An 18786-nucleotide genomic window follows, 5' to 3' on the forward strand; every position below is an offset into this window, starting at 1 on the left:
AATAACCCAGAAATTAGTTGGTCCCTTTTTAACCCAGGATTTGGGTCAAAAATAACCCATAATGGGTTATTTTTGACCCAGGAGTTTTTAGTGTGTAATATTCATAATAATAATAATGATTATTATTATTTTGTAATAATAATAATAATAATAATACAAATTAATACAGTACATTGTGCCCTATTTTTATGGATTTTTTAGAGTATATATGAATAATAAAAATCAATTCATCAATAAAATAATAATAATTATTATTATTATAATTATTGTTATTATTATGAATAATAACAATTACTTAATATTATTAATAATAATATAAAAAATAAAAAAAGTAATCATTATATTATTAATTAATAATAACAAAAATATTTTTTATTATTCTAAATTATTTCTTAATAATTATAATAAAATAGTAAACAATATTAAATTCTTAATAATAATATTAATAATAATAATTATGAACAATAATCATCATTATCATTTTTAATTTATTATTTAAATTTATTTATTTATAATTATTGTTGTTATTTTAAATTCTTTTAATATCAAGTATGTGTAGAAATATATTATTAATGCTTTGTTTTTCAGAATAATGACAGTCATCCAGTATAATAATGTTGTGTCTGTTTTGAGTCAGTTTGAGCAAAAACACATTATTTATTTCTTAAACCGCAAATATTTTTAAAGGGAGAATGTTTGAAGCGTGTTAACTAGTTTAAATAACATTAAGTCAATATAATATGTCAATATTTAGTATGTTTTGAGCTATTAAAAGAGGTCATGGTGTCTCTCAGACATGAGGTTTAACTAGTCACAATGTATGCATCCTCTAAATGTTGGTGTTTTTACACGTGTGAAGGTTTCAGAAAAGGCTTCGGAGATGTCTCAAGAAAACGCTCTTAACACATGCTCAAGGGTTTGGTAAATTGGTTCAACACAGTTTGAGTTTGCTTTCCTTGCAGGCAAATTCCCTGTCTTCTGTTCTGTCATAGTAACATGAAAGCAACAAAGTGATTGTCTCTTACAATCAGTCTCTGGTTGTCTCTGAGTCGCCTGAGTACAATTAGATTACATAAGAAACAACTTTCTTTTCTTTTTTTTGGCACAAAATGAGTCACAATGTTCTGTGTTGTCCAAAAAGCCTGAATTCATTTAGTGCCCTGTCAGATGGAGAGGGACACGATATCAGGACGTTGATTTTTCTGTCAGAGTTGGCTGATTTAGGCACAGAACAAAGAGCTTGAACAGAAAAGTGACATGACAGTTGTTGTGGCAGAACGTTGGATGGTGGTAATTATACTCCTAAAAGGTCAAGGGCTTATATAACAGACCACAATCAGGAGATGAAGAAGTGGAGAAACCACAGTGGTGCATAAATCGAAGGAATCAGGTAAAAAACATGGTCATGTGATCACCTTTTGTGACTTCTAACCTGTCAGATTAATTCTGTTTGATGAGATGAATTCTCACGGGAACCTGTGTTTATCATTAAAGCGAAGCCCACACAAACAGTCACGCTTTTAAATCGCACTGGGCTGTTGATAAGAGTTTTCTCCTGTGGATCTCCCATGCTGCCTTTGCTATTACTGTCTCCATAGTCACCGGCTGAGGCAGGATGTGATGTCACGACCTAGTGATTCTTGCCTCTGCCTGACAAACAACCCCAACCCCATCCTTCCCCATAGAGCTGTCTGTATATTTGTGTGTGTGTGGGCAGGACGCCCAATGGGGCCTCATTAAAGCACCTTTTGAGGAGTCAGTAAGGCTCCTGGGTCAGATGAGGATCCCGTAAGGAGACCCCAAATCTGTATTTGATAGTAATATTAATGATAGTAATAATAATATTAATATTTATAGAAATTATTATTTATATTATATTTGTATTATTATTATTATTATATATATTATTAACAACAACAATACTACAACTAATTATTATTTTTTTTAATTATGAAAAAAAATATTTTATAATAATATTAATAACAACAACAACAACAACAACAACACTATTGATTATGATTAAGATTATGATTCTTTGTATAATTATATTATTTAGTATATTTATATATATAATTATACAAGAATTAATAGAATAATCATAATTATAAATAATATATACATAATAATTAAAGTAATTTAAGTTAATATTTTTTTATTAATGATGTTAATAATAATAATTATTAAAAATATTATTTATATAATATTTTTATTATTATATTATTAACAACAACAATACTACAACTAATTATTATTATTATTTAATCATGAAAAATATAATATATTAATATTTTATAATAATATTAACAACAACAACAACAACACTAATGATTATGATTAAGATTATGATTCTTTGTATAATTATATTATTTAGTATATTTATTTATATAATTATACAAGAATTAATAGAATAATCATAATAATTATTATTTATAATTATAAATAATATATACATAATAATGAATTTAAGTTATTTAAGTTATTTATTTTTTTTATTAATGATGTTAATGATAATTATTATTACAATTATTTATATAATATTTTTATTATATTATTACAAAAACAACAATACTAATAAATATTATAATAAATCATAGTAATATTATTATGATTTTTTAAAAATAATCATTATATATTATTTAGTATAATTTATATATATATATATATATATATATATATATATATATATATATATATATATATATATATATATATATATATATAGGTAATAATAGAATAAACATTATTATTATCATTTGTAATTATGAATAATATATAAATAATAAATACATTTTTAATTTAATTTAAATTGACAATATATATATATAATGGGTTTAATCAACAGAAACTCAAAATATTATGTTATAAATATATGTATACACTGTACACACACACACACACACACATGAAGACTCTTAGATATGGAGATCCAGCGGATTAAATGGAAAAAGGGGTCTTTGCTGTAACCTGGCAGGGGAGGTGTGGGTGATAGCGTGCGCCCCTCGCTGGAGGCCTTTCTGTCGTCAGCACATTAGAGGAGTCGTGTGAGCTGCCCAGGGGGAGTCATTATCTCTAATGAAGAGTCCTTCCTCTTCTCCTGAGTACTGACTCGTTGGACACTCAGCAGCCTGACAAACTCACTGTGCTAAAGGCTTCTCTCTGATTTCTCTCTCATTACCTCCGTGCCCCCCGTGGACCGGCAGTCCCCACTTAACAACCTCACGTCTCCCTCTCTCTGTCGTTTTCATGTAAGGGCTCTTTCTTTCAGCCCTTTTATTCACCTGTGTGATTTTCAGTATTTCATTATTTTTAGTCTTTCATTCCCTTTTTTTGTTTAACTTTTTCAGAAATCTCCCTAGAACCAAGGCTGTTACCGTTAACTAAAACTAAAACTAAAACTATTAAATCTTTTTTTTTAATTCAATAAATTTAATATGAAATAGAATTAAATACAAAAAGATGAAAAATGAAAATTAGAAATATTGCATTGGGTTGAATCACTAAAAGTAGTAAATGAAATTATTTTCTTTAAATAAAAATAAACATGGTAATATTTTAAAAATAATAATAACAAAATGTATGAATAACAAAGAATTAAACTAAAGTTAAAATTAAAACTGAAAGTATAAAAATTAAAGCGAGTTCAAAATATTAATAAAAACTATAAATAATTCTAAAATAACACTAGAAATGTGATGTCTGATTTATTTTTTAGTTAATTTAAAATAAAATTACCCCTCCACAAAAAGCCACACTTACAGTATGATGTATTTTTGGAATTAATTGTGTTACAAATAACATTTATATATATTTTTTATTTATTTAATTTTTATAGTCTTATTTTTTAAGTTTATATAAATACTCTTATATTAGTTACATTTCATGTATTTTAAATACATGTGTAAAGAGACATATAAATAGTAGCCTATTTATATGTACATTTACACATGCATTTAAAATACATGAAATATATTGATAAAAATTTTATTATGATGGTACCAACAGAAAAGCTAAAACTAAATTAAGATCCTTTTTTACTTTATGCATGTTTGCATATATTTCTTTTATTTTGTGTATATAACGCCTGGCCTTGTTGATTTGAATCTTTTGGTTGTTCTGAATCTGAGTGATTCACAAACTCTTCGCGAATCGGTTTAAATGAATCATTAAAAACAACGATTCGCTCACGAATCAGACGCCCCTAATCCACAGGTTCAGTCCTCTTAGCTGCTAAATTTAAATGTTTCTCGATGCCTGCGACCTTCTAATGTTATTAGTTTTTCTAAAATCTCTTGTGGATTCAGTAAACAGTGCTTCCAGCGGTCAATTGTTAATAATGTAATTAGTTCAGCGCAGTGTCGTTAGGTGGCCTGAAAGAGGAGCTGTCCGTTCAGTTTTTACAGCAGTGCACTTCCTCTGTGTAAACAGCACAGCTGCGTTTGCGTCTTTGACCTCATGCGGTTTCATCTACTCATCCATCCTGAGGCAATTTTATTGCTCAGAATCATGAAAGCCACGACAGATTTTAACAGAGAACTTTTTTCCAGCAGAAATGCTTAATGTAAACACAGAAAAAAAACATTTCTGATGTCCCCTCAGCAAACCAAAGCAGGATTAATGTCTGAGGATAGAGGAGCACTGTGGTGTTTTCAATGTCACACACACATTGATCTGTGACCTTGTATTCTTCTGGACTATAAATCACCATTTCTTGCCTACAAAACAGCACAAAACTTACTTTTTTCTCTCTTCTGCTCTGTCCAGAGGACAGTCATGTTTCATGTAAGTATCTATCAACTGTTTTCAGATGTTTATTTTAAAATAAGAGGGGAAGTATGTCACAGTTGTTATACATGTATAAATTGCGAGTGGATGGCATAGCTAGCTAATTAGTGCTTTAAAGGATTAGTTCACTTTCAAATTAAAATTTCCTGATAATTTACTCACCCCCCATGTCATCCAAGATGTTCATGTCTTTCTTTCTTCAGTTGAAAATAAATTAAGGATTTGATGAAAACATTCCAGGATTTTTCTCCATATAGTGGACTTCAATGGCCTCCAAATGGTTGAAGGTCAAAATTACAGTTTGTGCAGCTTCAAAGCATTCTACGCAATCCCAGATGAGAAATAAGGGTCTTATCTTGAGAAACTCATTTTCTTAAATTTTAAATTTTTATACATTTTAACCATAAATGCTCATCTTGAACTAGCTCTTTTCTTCTTCTCTATTAGAATTCCAGCAGTGTATACACTTCTGAGTGTATTACTGCCCTCCACAGGTCAAAGTTTGAACTAATTGTTATATACTTGCACTAGCATATTGTATATAGTTCAAACTTTGACCTGTGGAGGGCAGTAATGCACTTAGCAGTGTCTACACTGCAGGAATTCAAATAGAGAAGAAGAAGAGAGCTAGTTCAAGATGAGCATTTATGGTTAAAATGTATCAAATTTTATTTTATTTTATTTTTTTAGAAAATGAGTGATGGTTTCTCTAGATAAGACCCTTATTTCTCATCTGGGATCGCGTAGAATGCTTTGAAGCTGCACTGAAACTGTAATTTTGACCTTCAACCATTTGGAGGCCATTAATGTCCACTATATGGAGAAAAATCCTGAAATGTTTTCATCAAAAACCTTAATTTCTTTTCAACTGAAGAAAGAAAGACATGAACATCTTGGATGACATGGGGGTGAGTAAATTATCAGGAAATTTTCATTTGAAAGTGAACTAATCCTTTAATGAGGAATTTTGCATCTATTTTACTGCATTATATCTTAGGAGACTTCAAAATTTAAGTTTGAAAATCTCATTTACTTGACTCATTCTCATCTGCTTTTATCACTGTGGGGCAAATGCAAACTCCTAAAAAGATTTCACTTTTGTATTGAGTAAATGAAAACGTCTACTATATCATTATTAAATTACCATATGTTTAGCATATTCATGAATTATAGGCAAATAACACTGTGAGTGAAGTGATTTATGCTTCATTTGTAGTTATGCTGCAGTGTGCATCAGGTAAACAACATAAACAAACAACAACATTGATTTTCAGATGAAACAGAAAAGTAGTTTCTGTACTTTCACGACTTTTTCCGGAAACTGTGAGTGTGGTTGTGGTGTCTGAGTGCAAACTTGAAATTTGTGGTGAGGAAAAATGATTTCTGGTGAGTCATCATCATTGTTGAAGAAAGGTCTACATCACTCATCCGTCTGTGTTTTGTTCTTTCTCTCCACAGTGGCGAATGAAACGGGAGAGAGCAGCTCGAGACCTCTGGCACGCTTCGCACGTGAGTGTGCAATCAGACACGTGATTGAAAGCTGCTATTTTCACTTTTACTTTAAAATTGTTTTCTGCAAAGTGAGGAAACAGGTATGAGTGTGACACAGTAAAGTTCACAGTCTCCATAATCACACGGGTCTGTAATCATAACAGCAGTGAGAGGTGTTAGAAATCATTCATGTTGTCTGTGTGCCATCTAAAGGCTAGGCTAGGCACAGAAAATATAAAGTATAGTACCTGTTATGTGACCTAATCACCTGAGCATATTATCTGTGTCTGTCTGTCTATCTATTATATATGTGTCTACCTATCTGTCAGTCTAACTATATGTCTAGCCATCCATCCATAAATCTACAAACCCATCCATCCATCTAAAAACCCATCCATCCATCCATCCATCCATCCATCCATCCATCCATCCATCCATCCATCCATCCATCCATCCATCCATCCATCCATCCACAAACCCAACCACACATCTGCCTGTTCAGCCATCTACAAACCCATGCATCCATCTTAAAACCCATCCATCCATCCATCATCCATCCATCCATCCATGCATCCATCCATCCATCAGTGAACCTAACCACACATCTGTCTATCTATCCATCCACAAACCCACCCATCCATCCATCTACAAACTCATCCATCCATCATCCACAAACCCATCGATTCATCCATAAATCTACAAACTCATCCAACCATCCATTCATCCATCCATCATCCACAAACCCATCCATCATCCATCCATCAATCCATCCACAAACCCACCCATCCATCCATCCATCTACAAACTCATCCATCCATCATCCACAAACCCATCGATTCATCCATAAATCTACAAACTCATCCAACCATCCATTCATCCATCAATCCATCCACAAACCCACCCATCCATCCATCCATCTACAAACTCATCCATCCATCATCCACAAACCCATCGATTCATCCATAAATCTACAAACTCATCCAACCATCCATTCATCCATCCATCATCCACAAACCCATCCATTCATCCATAAATTTAAAAATTCATCCATCCATAAATCTACAAACCCATCCATTCATCCATCCATCATCCATAAATCTACAAACCCATCCATCATCCATCCATCTACAAATCCATCCATCATCCACAAACCCATCCATTCATACATCCATCCATCCATCCATCAATCTACAAACTCATCCATCCATCATCCACAAACCCACCCATTCATCCATAAATCTAAAAACTCATCCATTCATCCATCCATCCATCCATCCATCCATCCATCCATCCATCCATCCATCATCCATAAATCTACAAACCCATCCATCCATCATCTACATATCCATCAATCAATCCACCCACAAACCCACCCAACCATCCATCTACAAACTCATCCATCCATCATCCACAAACCCATCCATTCATCCATCCATCCATCATCCATAAATCTACAAACCCATCCATTCATCCATAAATCTACAAACTCATCCAACCATCCATTCATACATCCATTCATCCATAAATCTACAAACTCATCCATCCATCATCCACAAACCATCCATTCATCCATAAATCTAAAAACTCATCCATCCATCCATCATCCATAAATCTACAAATCCATCAATCCATCCATAAACCCAAGTAGTTTTTATCCCTCTTTCTCTGTCTACTTTTCACTCTGCCCCGGTCTTGCATTCTGTCGTCTACACCGCTCTGATCTTTTGATCTCTGATTGTTGCATCAGGTTCCAAGTCACAGAATGCTTTGTGGAACGCCATCACAGCAGGCATCGGGATCAAGGACAAGGACAAGCGGGGTATTCTGATTGACCCTCGGAGTCCAGAGGAGATTCTAGCTGATGACCTGCCCTCTGTCGACAGTCCTGATGCCATGGAGAAGACCGCCATCAGGTTTGGAGTGAATCACACACCTCTCTAGCACCTCTGAGTGAATTGATCAATCAGTGTGGGCTGATATCTGCTCTCGATCGATCGGTTGGTTCTGCATCAATGGCTCTTTGTGAAAAAAATCCTTTACCAGCTGTTATCTAAAAGCACTGTAGAGTCAAACTGGTGAACGGACAGGAATTATGCAGTGATTATGTCGCATAAAGTGCTTTGTGAGTGTGTTTTCTGCTCATAAGCACAGCTGGCAGGCCTAGATAGGCTTATTGATTTATTTAGGAGCTATGGTGTCAATCCATCACTTCTATTTCAGATCACAGCAGGCACCCCAGCAATAAAAGACTACACTCTTAAAAATAAAGTTTCCAGCTGTAACCGAAGGGCTTTTAAATTATGGATTTTTCAGCATTTATGTGTTGAAAATTTTTCGTAACAACAAAAGAAAATCTTAATTTCTGAAATATTTTGATTGAGTAGGTGGTTCCAAACTTTTGAAAAAGTATTTCTTGACCATACTTATTTAAAAAAAAAAATCGGAATCACATTCTTAGATTTTTACATTTGTTCGTAAGAAGATGTACAGTTTTATCCTTTTTTTCCTCAATGCCGTAAACCCCCCGTTTCACAGCAATTCAGTAAACCATCCTAATCCATTCCAATCCTAGTGTATCCCAAACGGATTTCACATGGACGTCAGACACATAAATCCTGTCATTGTGGCCTTCTGAAAGTGAATGACAGGAAAACAAATGATGAAACTGTGTGATATGTGGACTCAGCTGTCTGCTGGTGCGACCGGCTGTGTAAAACAGGGAGACTCCAGTAGACTGTGATGTTCTGTATAGCGAGCAGCTCCTCATTAATCACCCTGTGAGAGGAAGGGAGGGGAGAACCGTATGGCATTAGTCCTGACGTCAGCACCAGGCATCGTCTGCTATAAATATCCACCATAAAACTGTGCTCCAGTGAATCCTTAATGTTCTATTAGTGTGTTATTGTGCACATGGGGTGCTTGGGAAGGCACATTTGGCAGGTAAGGTGATGGGTTGCAGGTGAGAGAATCTCCCCAGCTGAGAAGTAACCAGTTTGAACATGACATTATGGGATAGCAGGATGTGCCAAGCCAAAGCTTACCTCCTTGTCATCAGATGTCCCATAGAGAGAATTTAACCCTTCACCAGAGAGGTGTAAACAATGAACATATAAACTGACCAAAATGAACAATTAAAAAGATAACTCACCCAAACATGATGTCTGTTAATAGTGGCCACAATTATCACAAAAACTAATTCACTGGTGGTTTTGTCCTTTAGTTGAACTTGAGAACCATATAAGCCTGATTTAAGCACACATATTCAACATTTATAAGACCTGGTCCAAAGAAATAAGTAGTCTACCAGACTTGTGCACTATATACAAAGTCCACTGAAGAAATTTTTAATCATAATAAACTCATAATCTTGTCCTTTAGTTGAACTTGAGAGGCAAAACTTTTGATGCAGTTCTTTGAAATAAACTAGTTAAGTAAACAAATTAGACTGAGGTTCATTATCCATTATCTGGATGCAATAGTTTTTGAGTTGATAACCTGGAATATAGTGCATGAATTGTAATGACTACTTTAAAGGCCCCAATATACTTCAAATGAAATTGAAGAATAAACTAATGTGACATAATTTAAAACACAATCAAGCCAAAATGAAGTTCGTTTGGAGAATTCAAAACGGCTAACAATGGCAAACTTTCTGGAAAAAAAGTGTGAATTCCAGTTTTGGATGAATCCGGTGTTCTTCGTAATCAAGAGTTCTGTATGTCTTGTCGTATCGTCTCGTTTGAAGGTACAGCTGTCACTTGATTTCTGGGTAAAAAAGCAAAGGAAAATAATAAATGCATTGCATTATTTTACGTGATAAAGCAGCTCTTTCTATACTGCGTTAGAATTAATTTTGCAATTGAACAGAGATTTTAAAATGACATGAGAATGTTTAACAAAAAAACATGGGCCTTTTAACTGAACCAAATCTTTCATGCATTTTGCAGGGTTAAACATTAATAACCCAGTGGATGATGCAAGACCTTATGCAGAATTGAATTGTTGAGGTTGTCTAAAATGTTATGAATTGAATGGGAGCTTCAGTTTCATTCATGCGTAATACCTTTTGAACTGACATTAGAGCAGCTTTCAGGTGTTGAGCAAATGCTGCCTCACACTCACACTGTGGGTGGAAAAAAATCCCCATAAAAACAAATTCATGCATATTATTATTACATGTAAAGCATTTGTTTCAATGTTCTGCAATTCAGAGGGAATGACAAAATACTTACGACTTTCTTGATATTGTGAGGTATTTGGAATTGTACTGCATGATTACATGCCTAGAAATTGACATAAAGTAAGTTAGTTGATATGTCTACTATACAAATGTGCTTATATAGAACATAAGCAATAAAGACAAATACTTCTCTCTTCGCGCTTGGCGATTAACTATTTTTAGCTGAACTTAAGCAAGTATGATAAATATAGTAAAATCTTAAGTCTCTCCCTTGTCATTACGAAAAAATAACTGACTCACCTTAAGATCATGTGCATTAAGTTCTTCTTTCAGTTCTATAAGATCATACAGAATTTCATTGAAGATCCTTTTAAGGCTTGGGTTAGTTTGAACAAGCAGTGTGACGAGAAGAATTAGCAGCTTCATGTTCTTGTTCACAAGGATGCTTTCTAGAGATAATGTTCTTATTCTGCACTCTAACCCTTATATACGTTTTAAAACGGGAAACTAATGCCACATGCTCACACCTATAACCGTGATGTATGTCAAGTTTCTAAATTGCTTTAAGGGAAAAACACTGGGGTTTCATTAAGAATTTTATACGGCCCACAGAGGAAAACATGCCGAACGGGGTGGGAATATGCTATATTGTTTGAGAAAAGATTAATTTCATCATGTTACAACAGTAAATTCTATGTTGTTATATTAATTTTTTATTATTATTATAATGCATGTAACATGGTCATGTAACGTATTCAAATGTGAACCAGCTTACTGTAATCAACTTAATTTCAACAGCATCTGCTTTTGAAACTAAAGCACCATGAAAGTTTCGTCAAGGCCTACATTAAAAAACTCCGGTTAATGGTATTTTATTTTTAAAAAGTGGCCTGAATATTCACAGTTTTTAATTCACAGAAAAAATTCTGTTGTGTTTGTAAAGCACCATGAGAGTTTCATCAAACTTCAAAACAGCAGATGTAGGTTAATGGTATAAAAGGCCAGAATATGTGAATCACACAAAAAATGCAGATGTGTCAGATGTGAAAAAATTGAGGTTGAGTAAATAATGACAGCTTATGTGTCAACTAGTTTTGGATATGCATTTGTCTCTTAACATGACTGTGCATGTGGGTGGTTTCTGTAGATGGTCTGTGTGGTGCTGAGAGATCTGAGAAACGAACTAGGCTGGTGTTTTTTTTATATTGCATTTCAAATCGGGAGAGGTGGGGTTGTGTAATAATAATATCCTGCAGCCTTGCTGTGGGAAATCCATTGATGATGTAATAATAATAATAATTAATATAAGCTCCACCCTCACAAGCTGTCATTAGAAACTTAGAATTTCAAATCAATTACTCATCAAAATAATGACATCACTGATATTTGCAATATTATTTACCTTCATCACACTTTTCTTTCTTTGAACACTCATGAACAAACATTCAGCATTTATAGACGGTGTTTGATTACTCTAAAAAAGTAATTAAAGGTAGGGTAGGCTTTTTTTTATTAACGCTTATTTTTATTCCGGTTGAAACTCTCTTCACATCCTGATAGCAATTGTTGATATCAGCCATGCCCTGCTTCATAAAACACAAACTCCCATTGGTCTATAGCAATTACATAATTGGTAGGTGTGCTCTGTGGCTCCGCCTTCTTTTATGTGGAAATCTTCTCTGGTTCATTTCTTCTGTTCAGTCCTTTGAGGTCAGATGTGAGAAAAAACATGAACACACTAGAGAGATGCTTTAAAGTAAATTGTATTCCAATTGAAAGCAACTCGGGCACCATTTTATAATGTAAAGCTGCATGCTTTGAAGCAATATATTGTATAAAAAATATAAAACGTGACATGACTAAAGGCTAATTTATACTTCTGCATCGAGTGTACGCCATGCACGTACTGATATTGCTGAGTTAGATGCGTTCCTGGGTCAACATATTTTGTTGATCCTGGAACAACATTCTAGTCTGAAAATTTAATCTTAACCCTATTCCTGTTCCTACCACTAAAACTAACCCTACTAAGTTTTCCCAAAAATCAAAGGGTAAATGATAGATGAATAAAACTGATGTAGAAGCACCAATTCATGATTTTAAGCCTAAACTTGACATAATCTGTAAACTTGTCTCTCAAATCTGATGTTGATTTGAATGTTGTTCCAGGATCATGTTGAACTCGGCAATATCAGGTTATGCATACGCGCACAGCCTACATCGTAGGCTACACACGTTAGTCGACGCGGTCGTGAGCATTTATTCTTCTGCGTTCTGTCTGCAATGCTCTGCAATTACATCGCCGAAACTCTAGTTGGCGGTAGGGTTTCCATGTTCTGCTGTGTTGAGTTTCTTCAAAGCTATTTTGAGTTTAAGCACTGCTGCTCTTAGCAGCGTGGATAGCGTCGGGATGTTTGCTAACAGCGTACTGCTGAAACAGTATTTCAAACTTCTTTTTACCCATAAACAAAGAACATACAGTGGGTACGGAAAGTATGAATATACTGAAAGCTCTAGGAAGGGTTCTGGTCATCCCAAACATCTTCCATTTAAGGATTATGGAGGCCACTGTGCTCTTAGAAACATTGAGTGCAGCAGAAATTTTTTTGTAACCTTGGTCAGATCTGTGCCTTGCCACAATTCTGTCTCTGAGCTCTTCAGGCAGTTCCTTTGACCTCATGATTCTCATTTGCTCTGACATGCACTGTGAGCTGTAAGGTCTTATATAGACAGGTGTGTGGCTTTCCTAATCAAGTCCAATCAGTATAATCAAACACAGCTGGACTCAAATGAAGGTGTAGAACCATCTCAAGGATGATCAGAAGAAATGGACAGCACCTGAGTTAAATATATGAGTGTCACAGCAAAGGGTCTGAATACTTAGGACCATGTGATATTTCAGTTTTTCTTTTTTAATAAATCTGCAAAAATGTCAACAATTCTGTGTTTTTCTGTCAATATGTGGTGCTGTGTGTACATTAATGAGGGGAAAAAAAAGAACTTAAATGATTTTAGCAAATGGCTGCAATACAACAAAGAGCGAAAAATTTAAGGGGGTCTGAATACTTTCCGTACCCACTGTAAAAGACTTTGCCGTGAGTATATCACAGCCCTTTATGGCGCTGTTCTTGGGTGTAAGTGTTGAGAAGGTGTGTGGACTTAATTAAAAGGGCAAGGAGAGCATGTGCATTAGTTGAGCACCTTTTGAGTGTGTGATTGGACAGGACCAGTCTGATCTTATATCAAACTGTGGTCTTTATTTTCCCCCCAGGATAAGACATTAAGATTGACAGGGCTGCTCTTCCATTAGTCTTATCTGAAAATTGCATGACTAAAGAGTTGAACTGATTCAGTGTGACCCTCACAGATTGGAGTGTCAGCCACATTTATTATTCTAATTTACTAAGAGGTGACTTTTAGTCTATGACAGACACGTTCACCTTTACACGACCTGTCGAGGAATGCTGAACACCCTGGAAATTTCTCCATGGCTATAAATTGGTTCTTGATTCTAGTTCTTTTTGGAGCTATGACATTTATATGTCATATGAAAACTCAGATCTCTTGAGCTCTTTTTTAATGTTTTTAATATTCAGATGCTCGTTTTTAGTTTTTGACAGTTCTGAAGAAAATCCTTGTGAAATTCGCTGTCATATATCTAGGGTGTTGTGAATGGTTGCTGTGTTTTGAGTTTTTTTAGCTGGTTGCTAGGGTGGTCTCTGTGGTTGCTAGGTGGTTGCTTACTGGCTAAAGTTCTTCCTTCATTGCAAGTCTGTGAGGCAATTTTTCCAGTTCATTTTATTATCCCCCAGACCAAAATCGTAGGTCTGATTTGCTTAGAAAAGTAATAACACAGCTCTGTTTAATATGATTTGAGGTATAATTTATGTTTCTGTAACATGAACAATGCAAGAGGAGTTACGCTGAATGTTAATTCTTAGAATTTTTAATCAAAATAATGGTTAATTGCACTTCTTTCTTAACTATCTGTCTATTTTCTCCTGCTTGGAGAACAGGCTGCAGTCATTCACCTTTGCATTTTTCCTTTCTAATGATTAGGAGAGGATTCATTTCTCGCCCCATTCTTTCCTTCCCTCTCTCTTTCTCCCTCTTTCCTCTGGAGCAAATTCATGTGTAACACAGCAGGCAGAGGTTCATCTCCTCTGAATGAACTCATTACGTCTGAGGTGCAAGACGCAGCAGGGTTGTTTCAGGATTGTGCTGTTTCTCCTTACATCAGCTGTCCCCGAAGGTTCTCCTGACTTATGGATGATTTGACCTTTGCACGCCTCCGATCTTTAGCCGGGGCTCGTGGGAGCATACACGGGTGGACGTCCCATTCTCATCTCATCCAAACGGCCCGCGTGCCTTGAGTTTTCTTTCGATTATCGTTTCTCTTTTAGCCAAGATTTCAGCCGGCTCTCTGATAGGTCTGTAGCAGGCAGAGCTCATTTTAGTGGAGAAACCTAATTTTCCAGTTGAGTGCAGCCCCGTTGAGTAGAATGAACTGAGTGAATGAAAGCGAGATTGAGGGGGATCTTACAGGAACGCAGGGAAACAAGCCTGCTGACGAACAGCATTCAGACTTGAGCAGGACAGGTGCAAGTCGGGCAACACTTTAGTCCAGCTGTGATTGGAGTTAAAGCTCAAATATAAGTCATTTAAATGTAGTATTAAATGTAAAGTTAAAGGGATAGTTCACTCAAAATCGAAAATTATCCCATGATTTACTCACTCTCAAGCCAACCTAGGTGTATATGACTATCTTCTTTCAGACGAACACAATTGGAGATATACTTAAAAATATCCTTTTTCTTCCAAGTTTTATAATAGTTGTGAAGGGGAGGATCGTCCATTCATTATACACCTCTTGCGGTTCAAACAAATATGGCTGGGCAACAAACTCAAGCTCCTCTTCTCTTATATTGAAATCCTGCGACATTTCTCTTTAAAAATTCTCGTTTTAGACTTAATTCATGACTGGTGTTTCGATTTGCTCTATTCTTTGTGCCTCTGCGTTCTTCATCGCATCATGCGTCAGGTCAGAGGTTACTCTTCCGCCACAAATCAATGTGTACAAGCATCTCCAGGAAGCTAGTTATTATGGTTAACAAAGTTTTAAATGTGGATATTTTTCATACAAAACCCCATTGCTTCAATTCAGAAGGCCTTTATTAACCCCCTGGAGCCGTAGGGATTACTTTTATGATGGATGGATGCAATTTTTTCATTTTTTATTTTCATTTTTGGGTGAATTATCACTTTAATCTTATAAAGCCAAATGTATCATATTTCATGCACAAATTTTTAAGGCCTCTAAATTATTAACATGATACTCCCTTTTCCATTAAATTTATTTTTATTAAATTTATGCAACTCTTGTATTTTTGTAACATGATCAGCTTTGCTGAAAAAAAAAAAAACTGTTGTACACAATCTACTAAATGCCTTCTGTCATCTGATTGGTAATACTTTTTAGCAAGTAAAAGGCCTTTTAGTATAATTTTGAAATTACATGTGCCTTTTTGTTGTGAAATCTTTACAGATTTTGATAAAGTAAATGTAAGAATAACTTTTATAGTGTTAGTAATATTTCATTCCATTACTGGGCTGAAGCAGCCTAGGTGTACTTGATTATCCATACTTTCTTTGATTATCCATTATTTTATTTTATTTTTATTTATTTTTTTAGAAAAAAACATGTATAAATGTGAGTATCAAATATGATACATCAGGCTTTTGAGGAATGTTTATTTGTACATCTTTCAGTCATCTTTGCATTGCATTGCATTTTATGTTTTGCCCCCCACAATAAAATCTACAGACCCTTGAAGCATTTAAATATCATCTTACTAAGACATTATTGGGCGATATATGACATCTGATACATATGCATTAAATGCATTCTATGCAAGTTGCCTGTTGTTCTGTTCTTTTTCTGATCTCATTGATTTCCATAACAAGCCATCAGAATTACATATGTTTTTGGGTAAATGTCAACATATTTGCTTAGTTTTGGCCTTTGAATAAAATCGAGGCGTTTTTTTCCTCCTCCATATTCTCATATCATACTGTATGAGACATAAAAGCCTGATGTGTCAAATATACTCAACAAAAAACACAAATGCAAACGTTTATATTTTGTCTAAATGATCAATAAACAAAAAGTTTAAGACTTTTATTTCATATGTCAGTTTTACATCACATTAAAATAGTGTAAATATTTGTATCCGTTCAAATGCAGCTATTTGCAGATTGCATACCAATTAAGTTTCAGCTTATTGATAGGCAGTGCATTTACGGTTATTAATCACCTGTAAAAGATATCTGCATCCTTTCTTTCTAAAGCTTTGTTTATCCTGTCATTCTTCTACAAAGGAGGCCCTGGAGAGTATTTGTTTTCTCTGACCTACAAATCTCAAAGACCAGAGGCTGTCATGTTTAGGGGGCTTGTTACTCTATATGAGTGTCTCCCCCGCCGCAACCCCCCACAACAAGTCACCTGACCTGCCCGGTGCAGACCCTGCTGTGAGCTGACGGGATTAAAAACTCAATAATTCATGCACTGGCTGGATGTTAATTAGCTTGTCCGGTCAGCCTTTGTATTTGTGTCCTTTGGCTTTGTGGTGCCCTTGAGTTTAAGGTAGTGGATATCACTAGACAACTTGTTATTGGTGTATATGTAATAACACAGAAGAACATAATGACTGCAGGTTTTCATTGCCTGATTTGGCTTTTATGGGTCATTTTCTGTCTTTCAACTCAAAGGCTGTCAATTAGGTTTTTTGTTTTTTTTGTTTTTGTTTTTCAGTTTAACGTGTTAAAAGTACAGTATTTAAGTATTTAACGCAATTAATGCAGCATCTGTTTTTTTTTCCTGGCATCTTTTGGCTAGTGTTACTGTATTATATTACAGTAATTCTATATACTATATTAACACGCTATCAAGCGTGATAAGATGCAAAAGAGAACTCAATTTGGTACTTGCACGCTGTCAGTGAAGCGCCTGTCTGCGAACAGAAAGCCACTTCAGACAGCGCGGCAGCTGAATATGAAAGGCGGTCTGGCCGAAGCTCGACATCGGCTTCATAACTTGTTTAAATATGGATATTTTTTTACACAAACGCATCGCTTCAGAAGGCCTTTATTAACACTCTTGAGCTGTGTGGAGTACGTTTATGATGGATGGATGTGGATGGAAGCACTTTATTCAGCTCATACTCATTGAACCCTATCACTGCCATTATAAAGCTCGGATGTGTCAGGATATCTATTCATATTTCTCTGATTGTCTTCATCAGAAACATGAAAGTCATGTACACCTAGGATGGCTTGAGGGTGAATAAAGATTGGGCTAATTTTCAAAAAAACTAAATTATGTCAAAATGCTTTAAATGTTTTAAATAAGTATAAAAGGCTTAAGTGACCATAAAGAGTTGGGAAAAATCGGATGGATCAGGTTTTAAAGTGACAGCAGCCTAATAAACCTGCTGAAAAAGAGAAATCACTCCTTGATCTTCGCTGATTAGTTTATGCATATACAATTTATACTTATGTGAAGATTGTTTTAAAGGGTTAGTTCACCCAAAAATGAAAGGTGTCATTTATTACTTACCCTCATGTCGTTCTACACCTGTAAGACCTTCGTTAATCTTCAGAACACAAATTAAGATATTTTAGTTGAAATCCGATGGCTCCGCGAGGCCTGCATAGGGATGTTAGCAATTGCATTAGCAATGTACTAAAAACATATTTAAATCAGTTCATGTGAGTACAGTGGTTCAATATTCATATTAGAAAGCGACGAGAATATTTTTGGAGCGCCAAAAAAACAAAATAACGACTTATTTAGTGATGGCCAATTTCAAAACACTGCTTCAGGAAGCATCGGAGCACAAATGTATCAGTGTATCAAATCTGCTGTTCGGAGCGCCAAAGTCACGTGATTTCAGCTGTTTCGCAGTTTGAAACATGATCTGAATCATGATTCAATACACTGATTAATTTATGCTCCGATGCTTCACGAAGCAGTGTTTTGAAATTGGCCATCACTAAATAAGTCGTTATTTTGTTTTTTGGGTGCTCCAAAAATATTCTCGTCGCTTTCTAGTATTAATATTGAACCACTGTACTCACATGAACCGATTTAAATATGTTTTTAGTACCTTTATGGATCTTGAGAGAGGAAATGTCATTGCTGGCTATGGAGGAGCCATCGGATTTGAACTAAAATATCTTAATTTGTGTTCCGAAGATTAATGAAGGTCTTACTGGTGTGGAACGGCATGAGGGTGAGTAATAAATGACAGAATTTTCATTTTTGGGTGAACTAA

At 34.9% G+C, this 18786-nt stretch overlaps 1 protein-coding gene across 2 annotated transcripts in view; it reads left to right on the forward strand.

Annotated features, from left to right (window-relative positions):
• The window catches only part of pde1ca (phosphodiesterase 1C, calmodulin-dependent a), a 93358-nt gene that overhangs the window by 6310 nt on the left and 68262 nt on the right, over nt 1-18786 (forward strand). For both annotated transcript variants that reach the window (XM_067377334.1, XM_067377336.1), the window contains exons 2-3: nt 6241-6291; nt 8021-8186. In XM_067377334.1, coding sequence (XP_067233435.1) covers nt 6241-6291; nt 8021-8186 — 217 coding nt within the window. The remainder of the gene's footprint in view (nt 1-6240; nt 6292-8020; nt 8187-18786) is intronic.

This window comes from Chanodichthys erythropterus, chromosome 23 (genome assembly GCF_024489055.1).
Source record: "Chanodichthys erythropterus isolate Z2021 chromosome 23, ASM2448905v1, whole genome shotgun sequence".
Lineage (NCBI taxonomy): Eukaryota > Metazoa > Chordata > Actinopteri > Cypriniformes > Xenocyprididae > Chanodichthys > Chanodichthys erythropterus.